Source organism: Cuculus canorus, chromosome Z, assembly GCF_017976375.1.
Source record: "Cuculus canorus isolate bCucCan1 chromosome Z, bCucCan1.pri, whole genome shotgun sequence".
Lineage (NCBI taxonomy): Eukaryota > Metazoa > Chordata > Aves > Cuculiformes > Cuculidae > Cuculus > Cuculus canorus.
The window spans coordinates 76,986,819-77,011,504 of NC_071441.1; the positions used below are offsets into that span (position 1 = coordinate 76,986,819).

At 44.0% G+C, this 24,686-nt stretch overlaps 1 protein-coding gene across 5 annotated transcripts in view; it reads left to right on the top strand.

Moving 5' to 3' along the window:
• The window catches only part of SMAD4 (SMAD family member 4), a 36,425-nt gene extending 12,751 nt beyond the window's left edge, over positions 1 to 23,674 (top strand). For 4 of the 5 annotated variants that reach the window (XM_054053874.1, XM_054053876.1, XM_054053873.1 and 1 more), the window contains 11 exons: positions 511 to 877; positions 3,040 to 3,214; positions 3,634 to 3,663; positions 5,813 to 6,028; positions 7,937 to 8,056; positions 8,191 to 8,301; positions 10,263 to 10,313; positions 14,425 to 14,608; positions 15,501 to 15,669; positions 16,872 to 17,010; positions 18,559 to 23,674. In XM_054053874.1, coding sequence (XP_053909849.1) covers positions 629 to 877; positions 3,040 to 3,214; positions 3,634 to 3,663; positions 5,813 to 6,028; positions 7,937 to 8,056; positions 8,191 to 8,301; positions 10,263 to 10,313; positions 14,425 to 14,608; positions 15,501 to 15,669; positions 16,872 to 17,010; positions 18,559 to 18,770 — 1,656 coding nt within the window. In that variant the 5' untranslated portion in view covers positions 511 to 628 and the 3' untranslated portion in view covers positions 18,771 to 23,674. The remainder of the gene's footprint in view (positions 1 to 510; positions 878 to 3,039; positions 3,215 to 3,633; positions 3,664 to 5,812; positions 6,029 to 7,936; positions 8,057 to 8,190; positions 8,302 to 10,262; positions 10,314 to 14,424; positions 14,609 to 15,500; positions 15,670 to 16,871; positions 17,011 to 18,558) is intronic. The other variant, XM_054053877.1, reaches the window with a different exon arrangement.
• Positions 23,675 to 24,686: the final 1,012 nt, after the last annotated feature.

Consider the following 24,686-nt stretch of genomic DNA (forward strand, 5'->3'; position numbering starts at 1 on the left):
CTGAGGTCAGAACGTGGCTGAGCTGTTTGAACAGGATTATTAAATGGAGATGACAGGTGATTCTGGTGTGCAGTCATGCTTCTTTGATATTGAGATTTTGTTTAAATCAATGCCCCTTGTTTCCCAGTTAGTATTTCCACTCAGGTTTATTCTACCAGTATAAAACATAGGAAATCATGGTCACCATTCTCCTTTTTCCTGATTTGGAGCTTGTTCATCTAATGATCCCTGATTTTCTCTATGTACCTACTCTGTGACATGCATATAAATGATAGTCTTTATTTAAATATTGTTACTAGGGGAAAAAAATAATCATACCTAAAGCTTTGTAAGTATTGTCTCAAGCATGTTTTAGCTATCACGGGACAAGCAATGCAGTTTTTTCATGTGCTTTTAATATCCTGAGCTTAGCTTGCAAATAAAAGAAGCAAAAAAGTCACAGTCTTCCTTAGACACATGATCTGCAACTTGTTAAAAACTATTCTAATGTAGATATTTTTTTCCTCCTAGGTTTTACCAAGAGACAGTGCATCTAACACTTAACTTGGATCATCTGTTGTTCATCAGCTTGAAAATCATTAACAGCCCCCAAAACTGACACTTGATCTGAGAGAAAAAGCTGTGACAAATGGACAATATGTCTATTACTAACACGCCAACAAGTAATGACGCTTGTCTGAGCATTGTCCACAGCTTGATGTGCCATCGACAAGGTGGAGAGAGCGAAACTTTTGCCAAACGCGCCATTGAAAGCTTAGTTAAAAAGCTAAAGGAGAAGAAAGACGAATTGGATTCTCTGATTACAGCTATAACCACAAACGGAGCTCATCCTAGCAAGTGCGTTACAATACAGAGGACACTGGATGGGAGGCTTCAGGTTAGTACCAGTGAAAATCATATTTTCCTCCAAGAGAGGCTGGGGTAGAAGTGAGTGGTGCAGAATCCTGGAGCGTTCAGGGAGGGTAGCTCTTCTTCTGCGCCACCCACATCCCTCTTTGTAGGCGTGACTTGTGGCTGGAGCTCTGGGCTGCTGCAGTGGTCAATCATTTTTTCTTTTTTTCCAAAGGAGCAGAAGGTGTTGGATCAGACCTTCTAAACGAGTATGTGCATGGCAGTAAAAAGCAGGAACAGCTAACAAATTTGGCTGTTTGTTCCAGTATTTTCACTACAAGCTTCTGTTAGCTCTGCGAGGGTCAACAGTGTGAAGAAAGACTAATGATCCCTTGTTAAGGTACTCCAAAGAGTCTGCATGGAGAATTGAGAGCAGCCCTGAGGAGAAGGACTTGAGGTGCTGGGAAGCTCTACATGAGCCAACAACGTGCACTTGCAGCCCAGAAACCAACCGTGTCCTGGGCTGCATCCAAAGCAACGTGGCCAGCAGGAAGGGAGGGGATTCTGCCCCTCTGCTCTGCTCTAGGGAGACCCCACCTGGACCCCTGTGTCTGGTTCTGGAAACTCCAAGAGAAGAAGGACATGGAAGTGTTGGAACAGGTCCAGAGGAGGCCACGGAGATGATGTGAGGGCTGGAGCACCATTGCTCTGAGGACAAGCTGAGACAATTGGTGGTGTTCAGCCTGAGGAAGAGAAAGTTTCCAGGAAGGAGGCTCCAGGAAAGCTGGGGAGGGACTACTTCCAAAGTCCTGGAGTGATAGGACAAAAGGGAATGGCTTATGAATTAGAAGGGGGAAGATTTTGATCAGACATTAGAAAGAAAATCTTCACGCTGAGGGTGGGGAGGCCCTGGCCCAGGTTGCACAGGGATGCTGTGGCTGTCCCATCCCTGGAGGTGTTCAGGGCCAGGTTGGATGGGGTTTGGAGTAACCTGATGTAGTGGGAGGTGTCCCTGTCCATGGCAGGGGTTGGAACTGGATGCACTTTACGGTTCTTTCCAGCCCAAACCATTCCATGATTCTGTGATGTATTTACGTTACCGTTACATTGTCAGTGCTCAGCACTTGTGCTGCTGAGGTTGTGATGGCCTTGTTCCAGGACAGAGGTCATGTTTACTCCCTGCCTACCATAGAAGCATTGATTTTTGGGGTTTTTTTTTCAGTACGTTGGATTGGCATATTCTACTTGTAAATCCCTTACAGCGTAGCTTATTGCCTCATTCTTCTGTGGCAAAGCTCCTTCATCATCCATAGTGGACAAGGTGACCATAGATACTGCATTAAGCACAAATTCTGCTTCTGCCATTTTATCTCCAGGGTTTTTTTTACTTTAAGAATTACAGTATTGACTTAACTGTAGCAAAATCCTGATAAAGTTTTATTTTTGTTGAATGCAGAACTTGGGTGTACTGTACATCACCTTTGTTTTTCATATTTTGGTTGAGAGTGGCCCAGGTGGCCAAGAAGGCCAATGGCATTTTGGCTTGGATCAGAAACAGCATGGCCAGCAGAGCAGGGAGGGGATTGTGCCCCTGGACTTGGCACTGGTGAGGCCACACCTTGAATACTGGGTTCAGTTTTGAGTACTTCTCTCCATGAAGGACATTGAGGGGCTGGAGCGTGTCCGGAGAAGATAAACAAAGCTGATGAAGAGGCTGGAGAACAAGGGTTACCAGTGGTTTCTGGAGGATGCAGGGTTGTTTAGTCTGGAGGAAAGGAGGCTGATGGGACACCTTATCACTGACTACAACTGCCTGAAAGGAGGTTGTGGTGAGGTGGGTGTTAGCATCTTCTCCAAAGTTACAGGTGATAGGATGAGAAGGAATTGTCAGGGTCATTTGGATTGGATGTCAGGAAAAATTTCTCCACTGAAAGGGTTCTCAGGCAGAGGGAGGTGGTGGAGTCCCCATCCCTGGATGTGTTTAAAAGATGGACAGATGAGGAGCTCTGGTATCTGGTTTAGTAGTTGCCAGGTACAGTGGGACTCTGATCATGGAGGTTTTTTCCAACCAGGCAATTCTCTGATTCTGTGATTTTGGTGATGGACAGTGGTGTGGTGGTGTTTGTCCTCTTCCAGCTTTGCTCCTCAACTAAGTGAAGAGAAATGCCTTGCCGCTTTGCCAATCGATTCTTGTGTCTGACTTTTTAGGTGGCTGGTCGCAAGGGGTTCCCTCATGTGATTTACGCTCGTCTTTGGCGGTGGCCTGATCTTCATAAAAATGAACTCAAGCACGTTAAATATTGTCAGTATGCTTTTGACTTAAAGTGTGACAGTGTCTGTGTAAATCCTTACCATTATGAGCGTGTAGTATCGCCTGGCATCGGTAAGTGGACTCTTGATTTAAAATGAAACAGTGGGGATAAAATATTAAGTGCTCTGCTTTTACGTATAGAAAATACAGGCCTAAATTAGCAACATTAACTTTTAATTATCTAATTATAAATTGCTCTTTTATGCTGTTGTCCCATTTTCTTAATGCAATTATTCTTTTACCTTTATTCCAAATTGGGAAGTACAGTTTGTGGCTTTTGTTTAAGGTTTTCTGTTGGCTTTGCTCACGGTTTTGTAGTTAACGTGTGTCCTAGGAATAACTTAGCATTGGAACTTGTGTTGGTGGGGGTACGGTAGGTAGAGTCTGTAGCACTGATTTGTAAAGGCTTGTAAACCTACTGTTCAAATGCTGTTGAAGACCTGTGCGTATATAATCCTCCACACTCCCTTCTCCTTTTCTTCTCTTTAAAGATCTCTCAGGACTGACACTACAGAGCTCTGGTAAGTAGTTTCGATTTGCTACTGCATTTCTGTGAGCACAAAACTGCGCAGTACGTGTGCAGTGTGTTCTTGTGTACCTCCTTGGGAAGGAGGGTAGAGAGCAGATGGAAATGCTTTTGTCTGTCTGGCTTTGGAAAATCAGCCAAATAACATTTGAGAGGCAAATATTGATTAATTCTTTAAATTGAGACTTCAGCTCAGCTTGTAGGTCTGTTCTGTTTTCTTTGCCTGCAACTTATAAACCCCAACAAGAAATAAGAACAAAAACCTCGCTGTTGAATGCTGCTTATGGAAAAGAAATACCCAAACACTCCAAACAGTGTGCACTTATATGATATGCTAATTAATTGAATTGGGAATAATAGGTGCTTGTGATTTAAGAACTATTCTAACAAGAAATAATAGAAATTCTACCATTAATAGGCAATTAAATTAAGCTGTCTAATATTCTTACTCTCCCTGAAACTTGATGGAAATTGGACATAGAATGTCCAGTGAACATTATTCAGGAATCTGAGATTATGTGGCTGGTCACAACTGATTTTTTTTTTTTTTCCTTCCTGAAGAAATTCAGAGAGAAGGAAATTTCAGTTTTAGCACATTTTTAGAAGTATTCAAGCAAAAGTGACTTAAACCCCCTGAACGACCCAATAAACTGTTGACTTCACAAGCATTAACTTGTGTGCTCAACTCTGCTAATTTGCATTTTTACCTGTGCCTTTGAAAAATGATTGTTTAGTACAGAGTAAACTAGATAGCAGGTAATGCACCACAAGTGCTTCCTTGTCCTACCACTGTTTTTGAAGCAAGAAACAGAAAATTACTATCGGATTTTAATATAGAGACATAGAATGGTTTGGATTGGAAGGGAGCCTAAAGTTCCAGCCCCCGTGCCATGGGCAAGGACACCTCCCACTGGATCAGGGACTCCAAGACCCATCCAACCTGGCCTTAAACCCCTCCAGGGATGGGGCAGCCACCACTGCTCTGGGCAGCCTGGGCCAGGGCCTCCCCACCCTCACAGGAAAACATTTCTCCTTAAGATCTCATCTCAATATCCTCTCTGAGCTTCAAACCATTCCCCCTCATCCTCTCCCTGCCCTCCCTGATCCAGAGCCCCTCCCCAGCTTTCCTGGAGCCCCTTTCTGTACTAGAAGGTGGCTCCTTTGCCTTATTCCAGTCCTCAGGTACCTCTGCCAGTTATCACGATCACTCAGACATCACTGGGTCACCTCACAATCACAGCAGCCAGCTCCCTCGGCACTTGTCAGTGCATCCCACTGGGTTCCATGGACTTGTGTATGTCCAGGTTGCTTAAATATTCCCTGACCTGATCCTCTTCCACCAAGGGTATATCTTCCTTGCTCCAGCCTTTCGTGGTAGTGTCTGGGACCTTGGATTCCTGAAGGCCAGTCTTGCTAGTAAAGACTGAAGTCAAGAAGGCTTTGATATTTAAGGCTGAATTAAAAATGAACATGGGAGCTAAGGCAGTGCAGGAGTTTTACCTGAGCGTGCTCAATAGGTTATATAGAAATAAATTCTGGTGGCAATGTCCTGACGCTGTATGTGGAATACTCCAAATTAGAGGCTACCTTGCTAAATATGGACTAGTGTTATATTGTCTTTGCATGCAAGTTTCATGTTTTTAGTCAGTTTGGATGGCAGTTGCTTGAAATTACTTGAGGGATGTATGTTATTTATAGCTGTGTTCATGAATTACATTTTCCATAGGAGATTTATGTATGTTCTTGTATAGAAGGAACTGATTTTTTAGCTACTGTGTTGATGTATATTTAGGTGCTTGAAAAAAGTATGTTTCTCCCTTTTTTTAACCATGTCCAATCATGTGGTGATGGACTAGAAAAAGAAATGCTATTGGATTCTGCTACTGTGGGACTAGACTGCTTGTTTGATAGCAGTATGCAAAATAAACAATTTGCTTTTCCATGCAGTTATGCTTCAGAATTTCTTGCTGCTGATTCGAGTGTTTGTTTGTAATTTGGAGGAGAGCTTAAGCAGTGTTTATATAGGTTAAATCCTCCCCCAGTAGTTTTAATAGCATTGTAATTGCTCGGAAGTAGTAGTGCAATTTGTAGTTAAACCCTGAAAAGAGATTTCTTTGCACGTGTAACTGTTTGCTTTTCTGCAGCTCCATCAAGCATGCTGGTGAAAGACGAATATGTTCATGACTATGAGGGGCAGCCATCACTTTCATCTGCCGAAGGCCATTCAGTCCAAACCATCCAGCATCCGCCAAGCAACAGGGCATCTACGGAGCCTTACAGCACCCCAGCCATGTTAGCTCCCTCTGAGGCCAGCACTACCAGCACCACTAATTTTCCCAACATTCCTGTGGCTTCAACAAGTAAGATCCTCGAGATTATAGGAAATACTAAACTGCAAATGTGAGAGCTCAGAGATAACCACAGATTTTTCCAGGGTAGATCTGCGCCGCTGCCACACCGCACTGGTAAAGTGTGTGGCAATATGATCTAGGCAGTCTACGAAGGGATAACGTAAGGTTTTAACTCGGAGTGTTCTTAGAGTGACTTTTCCTGTTGACCCGATGTTTTTGCAGTGAGACCTAGGCTCACTAATTCTCTTGTATCACTCTTCTGAGTGATACAAAACTGCTTTGGATAAGCCAAAAGTTTAGTGATACCGTGTTAGAACAATTGACCACTGACAAAACACTGTGGTAATTATTGGAATAATTACTGTAGGAGTGGAAGTGTTTTGTTATTTTACTACGACAGCAAGCAGGACAAGAAATGCATGTGGTGTAAGGTGGCAGTGACAGAAGGTTTTCAGGCAATTCTTTAGTGTCCCACAGCTGACAGCACGAGTCTTCCAGTTTTAATTTTATTATTTTTATAGTGCCTGCTCTGCTATCAAAGTGACAGCCCTGATTAATATTTAAATGAATCCACTGGGAGTGCTGTGTTGAAGTTTTTCTTGCTGTTCTTCATGTATTTGGTACAAGTGGAAGTGGGTCTGAGTGATCGACATTAAACTCCAGGCAGAACAGCAAAGCAGTTACGTACGGAGTGTCCTGCAGGCCTGATACAGGGACACAGTGAAGTTCACAGGGGTTTCACTTCACCACCTTTAATATCAAAAATATGTGAAGATAATGGATTTTGTTTTATGAAATTTGAATTAAGGTGTTTTGGTAGTGTTCTTTTGCCTTAGCTGACAGCTTTTTTTGCTAAAGCTAATGGTTTTGCCAAGCTGAGATGCTATATCTGCGTTTGTCTTCAGCACTGAAAAAAAGGATGGACAGTTTAATTGTGTTGCCTTTGCACAACAGTTTATAGTCAGTAACTTTTTCTCGTCAGTGCTGCAATGGTTGGACCCAAATGGACAGGAAAAAAAAGCTCATATTTAGGTTTTGATTAAAGTTTTCAGTGTGTTGAATTCTGCTGGTTACACCAGTTTGAGAGTGCAAGTGTATTTGTGAAACTGCTGATCAGTTTAGTGCTAATGGCTGAGCTGAAGCCTTTTAAAATCAAGTTCTGTTAAACCTGTTTTGAAATATCTGTAGTTTTATTTTAATGCTGAGACAATTCTTGCAATATTTATTTGGGAGGAAAAAAGTCCAGCAGCTTTCTCAGGAGGAGTCTGGTGATGTATGCAGCTCTATTGAAGCACTGTTCTTAAAAATGAAATGCTGTTCAGTATGTTCTGGAGAAACATAAATTGAAGTGAGCGTCCTCCTGAGGAACAGCAATTACAACATGCTGAAAATAAGTAACTTATTGGAGCTGCTGTTGGCCTGTTTGAATTCCTACCAATTTACTCCAGGAATGTTATCCAATACAATCGGTGGCGTCTCCTTCTTTCTGTTGAAACTAAACAATGAGATGTTGTGGCTGCTCCCTCCCTGGAAGCATTCGAGGCCAGGTTGGATGGGGCCTTGAGCAGCCTGGTCCAGTGGGAGGTGTCCCCGACCGTGGAACTGGATAAGCTTCAAGGTCCCTTCCAACCCAAACTGTTCTGTGTGAACAAAACAAAGATGTGGTTGATAAACAGAGTTCTCTGTATACTTGTAAAACAAGGAGGGTGTCGGAGTCAAGGTTAGCTGATGCAGAGCATCTTGCTTAGATTTCCCTAAGACACTCTGGTGGGTGGAAAAAAAATACTGGAAGCAAACTTGCAGGAACTGTGTTTTGCAGTGCCCTTAGTTGGGTGTATTTTCATACCCCGTAGTGCTGAGCTCTTCTGACTTAAACTCTTGGAACGTTCATGAATAGGTAGTGTGTTCTTTTACCAGGTCAACCGACCAGTATATTGACAGGTAGCCATAGTGATGGACTCTTACAGATTGCTTCAGGGCCTCAGCCAGGAACTCAGCAGAATGGGTTTACAGCTCAGCCAGCTACTTACCATCACAGTGAGTATACACATACGTGCACTCTTCTTAGCTTTCTAAAACTGGTTTCCAAATGTTGAGGAGAAATTAGAGGAATTAGAAGTGAGATGCGTAAAAACTCCCTTAAAAACCAACCTGCTCCTTTCTTTTTCCAGACAGTACTACCACTTGGACTGGGAGTCGGACGGCAGCCTACACGCCGACCATACCTCACCACCAGAACGGCCACCTTCAGCACCATCCGCCTATGCATCCAGGACACTACTGTAAGCACTGCAGCCCTCACATCGCTTGTTTGCAGGGTTTGTTGAATGGTGGGAGCTTGTTTGTGATTATTCTTTGCCCTAAAATCCTTTCCCTTTTTATTATAGAACATGTTTAATGCATTCTGACAGTTAAACATTACAGCGTGATGGACTTTCCTCTGTTAAAGCAGCAGAGATCAGAAATTCAGATAGCTGTAGTGATACTGTCTGTATTGTAGATGTCTCACTGTACCTAAGAAAACTGGCGCTTCCTTTCTAAATGCCTGTTTTTTAAGCTTTGCAGTCTTGCGGTAAATATTTCCTTTGCGGAAAAGGAAGTTGATTCAGACTGCGTTGTTTCGATATTATTCTTTCAAAGTTTGGAAGTTCCTGTCTGTTTTCATTTTCTAGAAATCTCGAAGTCTTGTCCTGGTGATGTAACAGTCTGCATTGAGCTTCAGAGGACATGTGTCCGTGTAGCCCGTCCAGTTTTAGAGAGCTGTGTGAGAGTTGGTGCAGTGAAGTACTTGTCAATAATGCAGTCTTGCCACAGCTCATCCAACCTTGCCTTGAACACCTCCAGCAATGGGGCAGCACCAGTTTCTCTGGGCAGTCTGTGCCAGGGCCTCCGCAACCTCACAGGAAAACATTTCTTCCTAAGGTTTAATCTTGGTCTTCCCTCTTTGAGCTGAAAATCATTCCCCCTCATCCTGTCCCTGTACTACCTGATCAAGAGGCCCTCCCCAGCTTTCCTGGAGCCATTTTCAGCACAGGAAGCCTCTCTAAGTTCTCTTCTCCAGTCTTTTCTTCTCCAGGCTGAACAACCCCAACTCCTATTTGGCTGACGGCCTTGAAAATCTTCTCCATCTACAAAATCAGGAGCACAACGTCCTGTTTTAAATTATAGGAGATGGAAAGGAAAAGAGTGATCAAACTTTCAGTGTAAAAGTCTAGTGCAGTGTATGCGTTGTAAGAGTATGGTGCAAAAGATCCCACCCATGTGGAAGTTTTTCTAAGTTTTGTGGCAAAAAGCCAGAACAGCTCTTTATTTCCTGGTCTAGTACTTATCCAGGTCACCTGTTTGCAGCAGTCCTTAGTGGAGGGAGGAATACACTGAGTTAATGTTAGGATGACTCTTCAGGTTGTGTCGAACAAGAAAATGGTGGTTTAGATACAGTTATTAAACTTCATTACTTAGTTCTGTTAGTATCCCACTTCGTTTATCACCTTATTTGTCAGAAATACCAGGCTGTAAAAACTTCAGTGGTGCTGTAGATGCTCTATATAGTTCCTCAGCACATGTATCTTTCTATAATTAATATTTGTAACTGGCTGTTGCTACCACATCGAGCTTTTCTTGGCTGCTGCGGCTTCTCACTTCAGAGCTGCCTGTTTTGACATGTTCTTGCAAAAGCTGCTATTACTTTTAATGCTATGTTTAAGTCTTTCCTTCTTGTTCTCTACTGCCTGTAAGGCAACCGGTGGGTTTATAGAAGTGGAGAGAATAAACTGACCGATATCAAGACAGCATTTAGTATTTTGTACTTCAGAAAATGAGTTCTGTAGGGCTTTTGCCCATCTCCAGGGAGTGTTTCTTACGGTCAAGCCCACGGCATAGAATCATAGAATACTTTGGGTTGGAAGGGACCTTAAAGCCCATCCAATTCCACCCCCTGCACTGTTTCTGTTGTCTGTCCACACTGCATCTATTTTCTGTTCTCTCCTGGAGCTGGGTCTGGCATGAGCAGCAGGCACCCTTTCCTCAAGGGATACTAAGCTTCTGAATTTTTAGGAAGCCTTCAAGAGAGTAATTCTGTGAGCATTTTTCTCCCCTGTCAGATTTGGCCAATTGATTCAGAAATTACTGGGATTTATAACATCTGGTGTCCTCAGAAGTTTTTTTTTTTTTAATAGGAAAACAAGTTAGGCAGGAAAACCTCATTTTACCTCATTTAAAACTAATTGCCTGTTTTCTTTTAAAGGGCCAGTTCACAACGAACTTGCATTCCAGCCTCCTATATCAAATCATCCTGGTGAGTAAAACCTACTGTGTAATGCTAATATTGTGGAGGTGAATAGCTTTCGAGCTTGAGTTTGGGTGTTTTTTGTTTGTGAGATATATATTCAAAAGGGGGGAAAGGAAGGAGAGTAGCCATTTTGTGACAAGTCTTCTTTCAAATTCAGATGTCTCTTTTGGAATGTTGACACAGGCTGCAAAATGAATTTAATTTAGATTGCGAAATCGAAAATCACAGTCCTCAAACCCACACGGACCTGGCCCCTACCCTGGAGGTGTCTGAACTCTGAATGCCCTCGATCCTAAACTTCACAGGGTGTCTAAAGTTGTACTTTTTGCCAGCTTAGAAATATTGTGGAGCTAGGTTGTGGCAAAGCCCTCTTGAATTCACGATCTCAAGTTCAGCATCACAGAAAGATACCCTGAACAGGCTGGGTTGATAGGCTGAGACTGATGGGATAAGGTTTCAGAAAGGCCAAGTGTCAGGTCCAGCACCTGGGACCCAACAACCCCGTGCAGCTCCAGGCTTGGGGAAAAGTGGCTGCAAAAGTGCCTGGAGGAGAAGGACCTGGGGGTGTTGGTGAACAGCAGCTGAACATGAGCCAGCAGTGGCCCAGGTGGCCAAGGCGGCCAGTGGCATCTTGGCCTGTATCAGACACAGTGTGGCCAGCAGGAGCAGGGAGGGGATTGTGCCCCTGGACTCAGCACTGGGGAGGCCGCACCTTGAATCCTGGGTTCACTTTCTGTACTTGGCATTGGTGAGGCTGCATCTTGAATCCTGTGTTGAGTTTTGGGTCCCACACTCCAAGAAGGACATTGAGGAGCTGGAGCACGTCCAGAGAAGGGGGCAGAGCTGGGGAAGGGTCTGGAGAGCAAGAGTCATGAGAGGTGGCTGAGGGACCTGAGATTGTTCAGCCTGGAGGAGAGGAGGCTGAGGGGAGACCTCATCGCTGCCTACAGCTGCCTGAAAGGAAGTTGTAGGGAGATGGGTGTTGGTCTCTTCTTCAAAGTGACAGGTGATAGAATGAGAGGAAATGGTGTCAAGTTACACCAGGGCTGGTTCAGATTGGATATCAGGAAAAACTTCTCTGCTGAAAGGGTTCTCTGGCAGTGGCAGAGGCTGCCCAGGGAGGTGGTGGAGTCCCCATCCCTGGAAGGATTTAAAAGACAGGTAGATGAGGTACTCATGGATCTGGTTTAGTAGTGGACAGGTATGGTTGGGCTTGATGATCTCAAAGATCTTTTCCAACCAAGAGATTCTAGGATCCTATCACCCTCCTTAACATTTTAGTGCTGAAGTTCCTCTTTGTACTGTGGCATAAGGGCTTGCTCTTTCCAAGAGTCTTCATTAATGATAGCTGTTCATGGAACCAAAGAGATGTTGTCTTGCTGTCCCAGCTAGCTCCATTGCAGGTGAGAGGTGGTATTCTGTTCTTAACTGCAGCAAAGCTGTTGCCTGCACAGGCTGAGGCATAGCTGAAAAGCCTAAGTGTTTAACTTATTTATTCATTAACCAGTGACTGAATCAATACCAGAAATAAAACTATTGGTAATTGCTGGCTGAACTTAACTGTAGCTAAATCGTGTTTAATTTTATTTAGTGTTTCATTTTCACCTTGCTGACTTGCATGTTAATTTCACCTTCTTCAGCCCTCAGAGACACGAGCATTTATTTGGAGATAAAACAACTTGAATGAATTCAGGCCCCTTGGTATATTCTTTTCTAATAAAAACAGAAAACAGTTTTTAAAGATAGCATCATAGAGTCATTAGGGCTGGAAAGGTCGTCTAAGATCATCCAATCCAACTGTCAGCTCAGCACCACTATGCTTGCTGAACCGTGTCCCAAAGTCCACATCTGTACGTTTTCTTAACCCCTCCAGGGGTGGAGACTCCAGCACTGCCCTGGGCAGCCTCTGCCAGTGCTAAACACTCTTTCAGTGAAGAAATTTTTCCTGATATCCAGTCTAAACCTCCCCTGGCACAACTCGAGGCTGTTTCCTCTCATCCCATTGCTTGATACTTGGGAGAAGAGACCAGCACCCACCCCACCACAACCTCCTTTCAGGCAGTTGTAGACAGTGATGAGGTCTCTCCTCAGCCTCCTCTTCTTTAGACTTAAAGCAACACCAGGTCCCTCAGGCACTCCTCGTAACGCTTGTTCTCCAGCCCCTTCCCCAGCTGTGTTCCTCTTCTCTGGATGTGCTCCAGCCCCTGTATGTCCTTCTTGGAGTGTGGGACCCAAAACTGAACCCAGCATTCAAGCTACAACCTCACCAGTGCCGAGTCCAGGGGCACAATCCCCTCCCTGCTCCTGCTGGCCACGCTGTTTCTGATACAGGCCAGGATGCCATTGGCCACCCAAGCCACTGCTGGCTCATATTCACCTGCTGTCAGACAGCAACTCCAGGTCTTTTTCTGCTGGGAAAGCTAAGTAGGTGTGCTCTTGGGTGCTGCAGTTCATAGTGAATGAGTGCCACTTAAGGCACCAGGGGTGGTTTTTTTCCTGTTGGTTTATCAGGCTGCTGTGTTTAGGTCCTATCCTGTTATCCTTCCTGCTTCCCATGTATTGAAGACACTGTACTGCTGATTTTCTTTGCCCTACCCCACAAGCTTCCCAAGTTCCAGCTGCGTTACCTTGTGTGGAAATGGGCCCTTACTCTTGGCACAGCTGCCGAGTCCCAAAATTTCTGGAGACTTGAGCTTACAGTGACTTTAGATTTTAATATGTCTGAAGAGAGAAGCTCTAACACTGGAAGTACACGCCGCAGACCCTGTAGAAGCTTTGACAATCCAGGCAGCACACAAGCAGTAGGTGCACTTGTACAAAACCACGTGGCATTCTTTGCCAGTTTCCTCACTTTCTTGTGTGTTTGGTGTCAGTAGCATCCTCTAGGGAGTCAGGATTTCCTTTCCTCACAGGGTAGCTTCTTCCAAGCACCATGTTTCCTTTGTAGTCAATTTTCTTTTTAAAATAGTATGAGTCAAAGGACACATTTTTGCTATTAAAATGTGCACTTTTGTTTTGCTCCCTTGCTTAATACTTCCTTGGTTTGTCCCATACCAGTTTTTCTTGTGTGCAGACAGTCTGATCTTTGATGTTTTTCCCCTCCATTGCCCTGCTTCCCAAATCCAGTTTGCTTTTGCAGGAAGGATAGAGAAAACTGGCTTCGCCTACAGTGTATTTGGTGGTGTAGCTGAGAATCGTAGAATCACAGAATGGTTTGGGTTGGAAGGGATCTTAAAGCCCATCCAGTCCCACCCCCTGCCATGGGCAGGGACACCTCCCACTGGATCAGGGGCTCCAAGCCCCATCCAACCTGTCCTTGAACACCTCCAGGGATGGGGCAGCCACCACTGCTCTGGACAACCTGGGCCAGGGCCTCCGCACCCTCAGCATGAAGGATTTCTTCCTAAACTCTAGTCAAATTCTTCCCCTTTCCAATTTAAACCCTTTCTCCTCATCCTATCACTCCAGGCCCTTGTAAATAGTTCCTTCCCAGCTTTCCTGGAGTCCCTTTCAGCACTGGAAGCTCCGCTAAGGTCTCCCTGGAGCCTTCTCTTCTCCAGGCTGAACAGCCTATCCTTCTATGGGAGATTCTGCAGCCCTCGCATCATCTTAGTGGCCTCCACTGGACACAGGATTCCAGTTTTGGTCTCACGAGAATGAAGTAGAGAGGGAGAATCCCCTCCTTCACCCTGCTGGCCACACTGCTTTTCATGCAGCCCGGATCTGTTTGAGAGTTTTTTTTCTGTCAGCCTGGCCATGACTAGTCATATATGTGTTACTTCTAACACATATAGAGGAGAAAATCAAGCTATAGTCATATGGTTCAGGAATTTGGATGGTTTATAGGATCTAAGTGGAGTTATAAAGTGTACAAAGACTTGTAAGATCAAAAGCCTAGCATTAGTGTGTGCTCAGATGAAAATGACGGCTGGTGTTTGTTGTAGAATGCAGTATTTTTCTGTGCTAGCAGACATGTCTCTTTCCATCAGAACTTGCTTGGGTCAACACGCACCCTTATTCTGAAAGGCAAATGCAGTTGTAGAAGGCGTTTGTTTGGAGTGGGTGTATCGTGTGGGTGGTTGTGCCTTTCAGTCAGTTAATTGCATATATCCTTTAGCTCCAGAATACTGGTGTTCAATCGCATATTTCGAAATGGATGTGCAAGTTGGGGAAACATTTAAGGTCCCTTCAAGCTGTCCAATTGTTACCGTCGATGGATATGTGGATCCTTCCGGAGGAGACCGTTTTTGCCTAGGCCAGCTTTCCAACGTGCATAGAACAGAAGCCATTGAGAGAGCAAGGTATTCCACAGAACCCAAAAGCTCCAGCATCTGCGGTATTTGATAACACTTTGTTTTGCCTTCAGTCTGTGCCTCCCTTTTGAAATTACAAGTGTGGTGCGTTCCTTTTAACTGAATTAACTACGGTGGAGTGTGTCTTTCTAGGCCGCTGCTGTAATGCATTCAAAAAATGAACTGTGTGACACAGACGTTGGCGCTTTGTGGTGGCTCGTTGCTTTTCTTTACTTTCAAAGGATAAAATTAGCAACTCGTGCCGTTATGTATGCAAGCTGAATATTAGCTCTCTGCACCAGAGTGATGTGAGAATGACTGCAATGCATGGATTTGTCGAAGGGACAAAGGAAGGGTGACAGGGAGCTAGTTGGATTTTCATTCATTCTCACCATGCATTCGCTGGGCTCTGATGCGGAAGCTTAGAGAACCAAAGCAATCTCGCAGCCTTTTCTTTCCTCCTTTGAAAAGAAAAGGAATAAAATCATTCCACGTCTTCAGACATGCTAAATTATGGCAGTTGGATTGCTGTAATGTGATCCCAACAAATACACACTTCCGCATTAAAATGCGGCTTTATGTATGTACTTGAGTGACTTCTTAGCAGAACTGAATGTGTTCATTATCCCAGCTCTGTACTGTCAGCATCACTCGAATATTGATCCTTCTACATTCCATGTTTCCCATAGATGTTTACGTGGTATCACAGATGGTTTTTGCTTTACAGATTTTGTGTAACTATATACTGATTTACACCTACGATTTCAAGTCCTTGTATGAGTGGAGTGTGAATTAAGGTATCACAGATAACCAAGAGCCTTGAGAACTGTTATGGCTTATTTAATGAAGGTCTGGCGCTTAGTGTGTCTACACAGGTCCATTGGAACTGTTTCTTTTTAAGGTTGCACATAGGGAAAGGGGTGCAGCTGGAGTGCAAAGGAGAAGGCGACGTGTGGGTTAGGTGCCTCAGCGACCACGCGGTCTTCGTTCAGAGTTATTACCTGGATAGAGAAGCAGGTCGTGCACCAGGGGATGCTGTCCACAAGATCTACCCAAGTGCATATATAAAGGTTGGTTTGGTGAAACTGGGGGGGGAAGCAGACATTAGGTACATGTAAAAGTTAGGGAAGCTATAAATACACTGAAATAAATGTATCTTTCCTTCTTATTATCCTTTAAAAGTCCCTAAAACTTTGCATTTGACAAGTCACTTAAGATGACTTCTTAAAATTACTCTAAACTGATGCTTATAGTATCATCAAAATACTGTGAAAGTGTCCGATTTTGTATTTTGTCACAGTCAACAGTTTTTTGTATTTTTAGCCTTACCATTTTAAATTGAATTAAAAATCATCTAAATAAAAATATTCATCACATGTTCTCTGTGCTTTTACTCCCTCTGCAAAGCAAGACAAGATGAGAAAGTGTGTATAAATGCAATAGAAGTGTAAAGAGTGTGTTAAAGTGTTGTTAAGTGTTCCAGAGGTCACATAGTTGCATGGAAAGAAATAATTTTCAGGAGATTCTTATTTGGATGTGCTTCTGCCAGACTTGAAACTCCACTTGGGGCAGTTTTTCACAGCTGTGAAAAATCATTATTGAATTAGAGATAAACTGCTTGAAGTTAGCAGTGTTTTTTCTTTAATCCTCGGTTTTGTGGGCAGGTGTGTAATCGAGGTGAAAGAAACCTCACGAGCCTCTGTGTATGAGCTCTCTAGTAGGAGGGCAGAGTTCTTCCTCCACGAATTAGTGCCAAGCTTGATCACGAAGATACAAAATGAAGCTCAGCTGCTGAAACTTCAGGCCTATCTGTTATTGGTTTTGATTCTAAATAGACTAACACATCCCAATGAAACGGCGTAGTCTGACCAAGTTAAGCAGGACCTGTTGGCTTCCAGTTTTATTTATATGCCTGGAAATCATGGGATTTAACTAAAAAGTGTGGATTTTATTAGCCTGTATCATCCCTCTGACTGTGGTCCTGCAGCCCGTTCTGTGCGGGCGGCTGCTTTAGCCTGCTCAGGTTCTGGTTTTGCCAGTGGTGGCAAACTCATATGAGAAGAGTCTGTAAGAGTCAGCCTTGATGTGTTATTTCTGTTAGAAATTAAACCAAGGAAGTTTTGCTTTTACCCAAGTGTATGTTGAGACTCTAGAAGTTGCTTTTGAAGAGCAGAGAGATCAGGGTTATTGGGGGTGAGAGTTGAGGAATTTTTTCCTTTGTTGGTTTTGGTAAATTTTACATAGTTGGGTGTTCGGTTTATTTTTTTTAAAGGTGTTTGATTTGCGCCAGTGTCACCGTCAGATGCAACAGCAGGCTGCCACTGCCCAAGCTGCTGCTGCTGCTCAAGCTGCGGCTGTAGCAGGAAACATCCCTGGACCAGGATCAGTAGGTGGAATAGCCCCAGCCATTAGTAAGTACATTATCCGCTTGCTCTCCTTTTTTCCTTACCTGAAAACAAATAACACAGCCCCCACCCAACAACAGGATGAAGGAGACTGGAATGATGAGGTAGCAGGATGGGGGTGAGGTGGGGCTGGGGTGGCATCATGGTAAGTCTGTATTCATTCACTTTGTACCTCCTCCACACGGTAAGTTTCACTTCATAGCCTTTAGGGTACATTGGGTATGCAATGCAATGGAAAACACTTCCGTACAAGGTCAAATAGCATAACCCTGTAACTTTAAACAGGAATACTTTTGGCTGCTTCAACCCAAACTTGGAAAATGATCTTTGAGATCTAAGTTCATAGAAACATTACTCAAAACAGTTGGATTACTGAGCAACAAAGTGCTTGACTAGGTTTAGGGAAACTCAGGATTCTTGTGAAGAGGAAGAAGAGACTGTGAAGGTGCTTTTCTTTGGTTTTCGCTATTCTGGGGTAGAGTTTTTTTAGTTGCTAAACTCTAGATCCTTGAAATGACACCCGAGTGCTTTTAGAAGTGTAAGTGCTTATGTGCCTCGGGCTGCTTTAGGTGTTTTCTGGTTTCTTTGTATTCCCAAATGGCTCTTTCCAGCTATCCCATAAATTGCTGAAGGCATTTTGGGGCATGTATTCAAATTCTGTCTTAGCCATTCTTGTGGTACCTTTATTTATCTTTGTATTTTATGGGATACGAGTACTGCGATTTGTTAACCTATCTTCCTGCAGGCGGTCATTCTTGAGTTCTTAATGCTGGCAAATCTCAAGAATAAGCGTTTTTTAACTGTATTTCCTAAATAAGGTTTACATAAATTCTGTCACCTGAGATATTAGGTTTCATCATGTCTGATTTATAATAAGTTTTGGTTTTCAACACCCTTTTGAGATTGCAGAATGATGACGGGGGGTTGGAACTGGATGATCTTTAAGGTTCCTTCAAACCCAAACCATTCTATGATTATAAGGAATAGAAATAACTGCTGCGTTTGCTATAGCAGAGATCTAGAAATATGGATTGGCCTTGGCTGTGGTGAGAGAGAATTGCATGTGGAGAAAGAGCCAAGCAAATGGCTAAACGAACAGATCATAGAATCGTAGAATCCCCAGGTTGCAGAAGACCTTTGAGATCATTGACTCCAAATGTACTTGCCCACTAGTAAATCACATCCCTAAGCACTGAATCTACTTGGCTTTTAAACCCATCCAGGGATGGGTGACTCCACCACCTCCCTGGGCAACCTCTGCCAGTGCCTGAGAACCCTTTCCGTGAAGAAAATTTTCCCGATGTCTTATCTGAACCTCCCCTGGTGCAACTTGAGGTCGTTCCCTCCGGTGCTATCACCTGTCACTTGGGAGAAGAGACCAACAGTTGCCTCACCACAGCCTCCTTTCAGGCAGGTGTAGACAGTAATGAGGTCTCCTCTCAGCCTCCTCTTCTCCAGGCTAAACAACCCCAAGTCCCTCAGCTGCTCCTGGTAAGACTTGTGATGATAACAGAGTATGTCTGTGAACACTTACCTGAAACCTCTCCTGTTTAGGTTTGTCAGCTGCCGCTGGAATTGGTGTCGATGACCTGCGCCGCTTGTGCATACTCAGGATGAGTTTTGTAAAAGGTTGGGGACCTGATTACCCAAGGCAGAGCATCAAAGAGACGCCGTGCTGGATTGAAATTCACTTACACCGCGCCCTCCAGCTTCTCGATGAAGTACTTCATACCATGCCTATCGCAGACCCACAACCTTTAGACTGAGAACCCCTCTGCTGCGCTGCTGCGGGCCATTATATTGTGAGGATGGTGGATTGTAAAATACAATTCTGTTTATAACCTGAAGATATATTTTACTTTTGTTCTGCTTAATCTTCTCTAAAACCAGGTTTTAAAAATGCGTTTGCCGCCTTGCTCTTAGCAGAAAGAAACTGAACATGCAGGATTTGGGTTTCGGTTATTTTCAGAACTGAATTTTCATAATACATGGCTCAGGGCTTAAAGCGAAAGGAAAAAGGCCTTATAGAGACTTTACAGTATTGGGTTTGTTTCCCTTTGAATCTTTCCTTCTCTATCATGGCATCTTGGCGATAAGCCTCACAGGAGCCTTTTGTATGCAGAATATATATTATATATATATTTATATCTGAAAATTCCTTCTAATAGTTATAAGCATTTACCTTATAGCAACTTTAAAATTCCAGATGAATTGTGATGTTCTTTTTAGGGAACAACAGTTTAACAGAAGACTTCTTTATTTTGTTGACTGTCTTGCTATGATTTTTGTTTCCAGATTAAAACGTAGAAGCTGTCCAAAAGCGAGGGACAAGACATACGTTGTTGGCATCAATTAAGAGTAGCGAGGAAAAGAAATGTGGCTTTTCCTTCATTAGTTTTTAAAAAAGAAAGCTATCTTAGATTTTTATTTATATAGGCACGCGAGTTTTAAAACACTAAAAGGAAATGGTTACTTCCAGTGCTGGCACTCAATTTAAATGTAACATGAAGTAATACCCAATCTGCCAAGCTGCCACAGAAATTCCATAACGAGTACCTAATTTCAGGAGCATATTTTCATAGCTACTACTGACTTCTGTGATTTTACTCAAGTAAAACCCGGCAGGTGTTTTAAAACGTTGCATGACTCTTTTTACTTCCATATACCGTTAAACCATGTATGATAACACACCAATATTTAGGATCCAGTTTTTGTATCTGTTCACCATTTCCACTCAGGGCAAGATGGCAAACTTGTTTTTATACCTCTTGGTTATTCTTAGCCCTCTGCCATCAGTGACCGTATCAATCGGCAATGAGTTTGTATAGACAATTTATAGTAGAAAACATGCGAATGTATCAATTATGCGACAGATAAAAGGTGTACGCTTTCTCTCTAGTTAATAGTATCAATAAAATTACGAAAACCCTGATTTTTTTATAAACTCAGTTTGCTTCTATTATGTGATTCTGCACCTCGAAACAATTCATCTTGAGCGATGGAATTACTTCCCCTTGCAAGGCCAGCGGCAGCAGCCTACAGTAGTAGGAATTTTTGTCAGCTTAAACTTGCCAGGAAGCAAGTCCAATTTTTCTTACTTTCACTGCTTCTCAATAAAAGCATGTCCTGAGGATATCTCTTCCGGCTCTGTGATGAGGTGTGAAGACGGAGCAGAAATTCCTTATTTTTTTTTTTCAGCATCTGTGAAGGGAGTTGGAGCTTAAGCAGTCTTGGAATTACGTAGTCTCCAACTTTAGTCCTCCAGGCACTGCCAGTCCAGTCTGCCTTCCGTGCTGCACTGAGCCGCCCTGGCAGCCCATCTGCAGTGGTTAGCATAAGTAGAACTCTTGGAAGAAAAGTCTTGGAAGCTTTTTGCCAAGTTTCTTGCACAGCTTCAGGACTCTGCAGAGGGCTGTGGCACACGGTATTGAGGTATTGTTTACCTCCTGCACTGAAAGAAGTTGGCAATCATTGTTCTGCCTCGGGCGTGAAAGCACAGAAGATGGGTGACTTCGGAGTGGTGGCCAGAGACTGATGAGCTTTCTTTGTATTTCCATTAACAGCGTTCTCTTCTTTGGGATAACTTCTAATGAGACTGCTTCCTTCCCCTCTTATGCTGCAACTCCTTTATGTTTGGCAAAACTAGTGTTTGCTTTTCTCAAGAGGTTTCGTTTAAAACCTTGTTCATTTTCCTTTCTCTCTTAATGACCCAGTTTGTCTAAAAAGGGAACTTCATATTCTTGAGGAACACTTTCAGTATAGGATTCTAACTACATCCTTGGAAAAGCTTGTTTGCCAGCAGCTCGGTTATGCTTCACTCACAGCAGGAAACTTGATCTGATGGAAGAAAGGAAAAGCCTGGCTGCACATTCATCTTGCCAGCCTCCCTTTTCAATGGTCTGCCCTGCTCTCGCTGCTGCATTTGATGTGCCTTGACTTTTGGGAAGCGTCCATCCTCTTGAGTGATGAATTGCAGACGACATGCTGTTCATCTGATATGTGAGCTGGCTCCCTTTGTGGTTTTGCAAAGTGGATGGCTCATCTGTACATGGCTGTGTCACAGAAAACCCTTTGTACCCGTTGCTTATGTTTTGGTTGTGCCAAACTTTGATAGAACAGTCAGAGATTGCATCTGCCTGTTGGTGTTCTTGCCTGTCTGAAAGAATTCAGCTGTTAGGACGTGATCTGCAGATTTCACAAGTCTCCTTGTGTCTCTACCTGCATTAAGTGCTACAATGTAGTATTTCAAAGACCAAAAACTTTCAGGATAGAATGACAAAATAATGGCAGTGGAGTTTTATCAGATCCATGGAGTCACAGGCTCCACGTCAGGAGGAACCTGGACATTGAGTGAGGTGGTAAAAATACCAGCACGGCATTCCGCTTACCCACCAGGCAATTGCCAATAAGATGCAGTTGTAACCGTTTAAGGGCAAAATGAGAGAATATAATTCTTCTTAATGTACCTTTAACTTAAATTTTATGCCTCTGTTTCTTAGGACAAGGCATAAAAGCCAGCGCGTAATGGATTGGAAACCCTTCAGCAGCAGCACATTGAATCTTTGACAGCCTTACGCTGACATCTCTTTCTGAGATTCGAAAGGGAGCTGCTGCTGCTTGACAGCTGTGGTGATCGCCGTGTGTACTGCAGGCAGAGATGTTTGGAATGCTGGAATTGTGTCTCCACCTCTGAATGTCTCAAACCCAGCGAATTCAACAAGTACTTTCTCAGCTAGCAGCCTCTTGCTTGCGATCCTGTTCGCGTATCTGCTCTCCTTGGTTGTTTTGATGAAGTAATTACCCCTGTGTTTCTCACCCTCAATTATGCGCTCCTCAAGAAAAGCTTTGTGCAGGAGTACTTTGCAATTTCACTTCATGTACCAGAGAGCTGGGATTAGTACCGGAAGGTTTAGGCGGCTTTAGCACTGTTGTTACTTTTGAAAGTGAGGGCATTTAAAGTTAACGTGGTGGAGATATAGGAGAGGAAACCTTGTTGCTGCTGGAATGGCTTAAAAATACTTAAACCAATTCTAATGGGAATCCCGGGGAAGGAGAGGTAACTGCTAGGCGGTACTGGTCGGAAACAATTGTTCTTTACGTTTCTGGGCTTGATGAGTTTAGGGGCTTGCAGTATAAATCACTTGATTAATGGCTAACGATAAGTATACTGAAGAACTGGGAAGCACTCTAGCTGCTCTGTCGAGAGGGACCACAAGTTCAAAGGAGACAATGCTCTCCCTTGGTCGCGAAACAGCTCTGCTGCAGCAGTAGTCCTTGAACTTGGTGTCCAACTCCTGTGCCTTACCTTTAAGACCATCTTGTGACACTTCTGAAGATGACAGCATCCTCTCTGCGTAGCTCAGGAATGACTGCCTCAATTCTTTCACTAGGAACCATTGAACATTTCCTATGCCAGTGTATCTAGGGGCGGCTTCTGCCTTCCAACCCTTCAAATGTTGTTTACGTCTTGATGGTGGTCTTTATTATAGACGCATCTTTCATCTCTTCTTTGAAGAGTAAGCGCTTTAGAAAGGACTGTCTCCTTGACTTGCGTTTTGACTCTACTGCACAGGGTGACTGGGATTAGGGGCACTGTTTTAATGCAACCAGTTAAAGACAGCCCGATGGCTCTTCCTTTTAGCAGGATTCAGTCTTTGTTTTGAGAAATAATCCTCTTTCCTCCCTCCTCTTCTCCTTCCAGCTCCTGTGCTGCTCGACATCTGAAATGACAAGATGCTAAGTTGTCAGGTATTGTAAAAGACAACGTTTTTGAGAGGTTACTTTCTTCTGTTTTTAGAAAAAGTGAGACTTGAACTTGAGACACGATGCTCTTGCCTGGTCCTGCTGGTAACAACAGTGTTTCCATGACTGGAAACAGGTTCTTGAGGACCTAGATGTTCTTGGGACTGAGATTTGCAAGATGCCCATTGCAGGCATTTGTATTATTCACAAGCACTAAGGTAGTTGCTTCTACTCCTGTCAGCATTTCTTCCAGAACAGGGAGATGAATCCAATGGAAAGCACTTCTCCACCAGTCATGCAGGAGCTGGATGCAGAATCGTTGTGTCATCCACCTCCAAAACGCTGTTCTTGACGATGTGTTTCTGAAATGGACCCGCAGCCGCGCTGAGTCGAAGCTGCTGCGTGTGATGCTGCTGATGCTCTCTGAGAGCTGACTTGGCTTTGAAGTTTCACTTTGTGAGACCTCGTGGAAAGTAGAACTGCTGTGCATAGAATCCCCAGAGGTTTTGGCACTGCTGGCTGCTCTCGTGCTGCCTTGTGAGTGATGCATCGCTCCTAAATTTACAGGACTGTTCTTTCAAGCTCACCAAAATCACCTAGTGCTTTCTTGCTCCAGTACCTATTTTTTGTGTTTTTTTGGTGCAGTTTGGTAGCACTACTAAGTTGTGATTCAGCTGGATTGAGAGCTGTGAAATACTCATAACCCAAAGCTCACCACAAGAGGGTTTTCTGAGCATGAAAGCCTAGTTAAGCATTTATTCTTTCAGCCATTGCCTTTTGATAAGCGGTCAACAGAATTCCCAGTAGTTCCTTTGTAGCTTTACTGTATGTTTTACATTAGTCCTAGTTTGTGGATAATATACTGTAGTTAACTTTCCTGAAATTCTGTAACAGAGTATGTTTTTGATTAAAAAAGGTAAAGATTCGACTCTTTTGCTTCTTTATTTCATTCAGCAGAGAGCTTTTACCCATTTTCTGGCCAGGAATTGAAACTGTTTGCTGTAGTATTGCATTTTGTTGTGTCTGGGAGAGGGCAGGACTGCGGTGTCGGGGGGTCGTAGAATCATGGGATGGTTTTGGTTGGAAGGGACCTTACAGCTCATCCAATTCCACCCCCTGCCATGGGTAGGGACATCTCCAAATGGACCAGGTTGCTCAAAGCCTCATCCAACCTGTCCTTAAACACCTCCAGGGATGGGGCAGCCACCACTGCTCTGGGCAGCCTGGGCCAGGGCCTCCCCACCCTCAGTGTTGAAGAAGTTCCTCAGGTCTCATCTCAGTCTCCCTTCTTTCAGCTGAAAACTGTTCCACCTCATCCTGTCCCTTCAATCCCTGATCCAGAGCCCCTCCGCAGCTTTCCTGGAGCCCCTTTCAGCACTGGAAGCTGCTCTGAGGTCTCCCCACAGCCTTCTCTTCTCCAGGCTGAACAACTCCCAACTCTCTCAGCCTCTCCTCCTATCGGAGGTTCTCCACCCCTCGCATCATCTCCGTGGCCTTCTCTGCACTCTCTCCTATAGATCCATCTTCCTGTGTTGAGGACTCCAGCACTGGACACAGGACTCCAGGTGGGGTCTCCCCTGAGCGGAGCAGAGGGGCAGAATCCCCTCCCTCCCTGCTGGCCACGCGGCTTTGGATGCAGCCCAGGACACATTTGGTTTCTGGGCTGTGAGCGCACGTTGTAGGCTCATGTTGAGCTTCTCATCCCCAGCACCCCAAGTCCTTCTCCTCAGGGCTGCTCCCAATCCATTCACCTCTCAGCCTGTAGTTGTGCTTAGGTCCTCTTCTCACATTCCCATGTGTTGGATACTTGGGTGCAAAGCCAGGAACCCAAACGCAGCGGGGTACGCTCTCTGCGCATCTGAGGGCATGCAGGTGCCAGTCTGAAGCTGGAATAGCACAAACTTTCTGTAGACGCTCGTATTAATGGAAATCGTTGCTTT